Here is a 1,762-nt window from a genome sequence, read left to right as displayed (position 1 = left end):
TGCTTTCATTTCTGAACTCGTCGTTTTTTCCCAGTTATCATACTAGCTAATTCAATTGTGTTCATTATGGCAGAGACAGGCAGTCTCTGTATGTAACACAGAATGGAGTTGCTCCTGCCTGTACTTCATAGTCCAATATTGTGCATATAGTGTTGTTTGAGGACCTTTGATGACATCACAGGCCCTTCAGCCGCCCCATAGGATCACGCTATGCAGTGGGCGGAGCCACACACTAATTTGGGGGTGGAGTTAAACAACAGGTTGCATATGAAACCCCGCCCACCAAATGACGCAAGAAACCAGGAAAAAAGAAGATTTTACAGCAGTGAAGACTGGTGAGTATGCGACGTGGGGATACCCCTTTAATCTCTAAAGACTTCCCCAGCATTACACATTAAATTACGTTTTATAGTATTTTTCATGTCTGTGTTCCTAAAAGAATATATAAGAGGATTTAGCATAGGTGTAACCATTGTATAACAGCCGGACACAACTTTGTTATAGTCTGAGGAATTATTATAATTTGGTCTTACATACATTACTATCAAACTGCCAAAGAAGATTCCCACAACTGCAAGGTGAGAAACACAAGTAGAAAAGGCCTTCTTTTTCCCTCCGGTAGTTGGAATTGCAATAACACTTTTTATGATCATAGAATAAGACAAGATAATCAGCACAAAAGAACTCATGATCATACTAGCAGCGACAACAAAATTAATGTGTTCTACCATTTGTGTGCCTGTGCAAGAAAGCTTTAATAATGGCGGAGCGTCACAAAAAAAGTGGTTGACAGTATTTGGGCCACAGAAGTGCATTTGACAAAGTAAAATCAGAGGTGGCAGGTTGGCTGTTAGTGATACAAACCAGATTCCTCCTATCAAAGAAATGCATGCTATATCATTCATGATAGAAAGGTAATGTAAAGGATTGCATATTGCAACATATCGATCAAATGCCATGATGGCCAAAGTAAGGCATTCTCCAGAGCCGAGGCAGATATGAAAAAAGAACTGAGAAATGCATCCAGAATAAGAGATAGTATACGTTTCAATGAGAAAAGTGGCAAGCATCTGAGGGACAATGTTTGTTGTATAGAAAATATCAATCACAGAGATATTTGCAAGGAAGAAATACATAGGGAAATGAAGACGGTTCTCTTTCCAAACCATGAGAACAATAAGTACATTTCCTAATACTGTTGCTACATAAATGAATAGTCCTATTATGAAAGTCAATGTCTTTAATCTCTGCAAGCCTGGAAAGCCGAGTATTATGAAGGACAATACATAGGTTTCATTGTTGATTCCCATTAGTTCAATTCACTTTGTATCCAGAAGACAATTTTCTTTGAAATAAATAGAATACAAATATTGATATTAAATAAAGTCTGGCATTAAACATAAAGTCAGTGTACAGACAACTTAAGGCTTTTCCTAATATTTATTATTGGGGACTGCAAGTAAACTGTATGAAAAATAATGGGGCATGTTTATTAAGACTGGCATATCATATGACAGTCTTAATAAACAGCCCAACTAGGACAGGGAGGATGTAATTTCTGAGGCTCTGGCTTATTCACAAATCAGTCAGATGACCCTGCACCAGAATGGAAATCTACGCCAGTTAGAAATTGCCGTAGATTTCCATGATAGCTCACAACAGCCTGATGTGTTCCCACCCTGACCCGGCCTGATCCCCAATCTGCCCACATCTGGTATAGAGGGATTGATGAATTCTCCCCATGACTACATTACCAGCTCAT

At 38.7% G+C, this 1,762-nt stretch overlaps 1 protein-coding gene across 1 annotated transcript; it reads right to left on the bottom strand.

The window, feature by feature from the left end:
* Positions 1-362: 362 nt before the first annotated feature.
* LOC142189575 (olfactory receptor 6M1-like) lies at positions 363-1,169 on the bottom strand. The gene has a single exon (XM_075262186.1). The coding sequence runs from the start codon at positions 1,167-1,169 to the stop codon at positions 363-365; it is 807 nt and encodes a 268-aa protein (XP_075118287.1).
* Between the last annotated feature and the right edge of the window lie 593 nt (positions 1,170-1,762).

This window comes from Leptodactylus fuscus, chromosome 1 (assembly GCF_031893055.1).
Source record: "Leptodactylus fuscus isolate aLepFus1 chromosome 1, aLepFus1.hap2, whole genome shotgun sequence".
Lineage (NCBI taxonomy): Eukaryota > Metazoa > Chordata > Amphibia > Anura > Leptodactylidae > Leptodactylus > Leptodactylus fuscus.
This window is presented reverse-complemented; position numbering and strand designations above follow the sequence as displayed.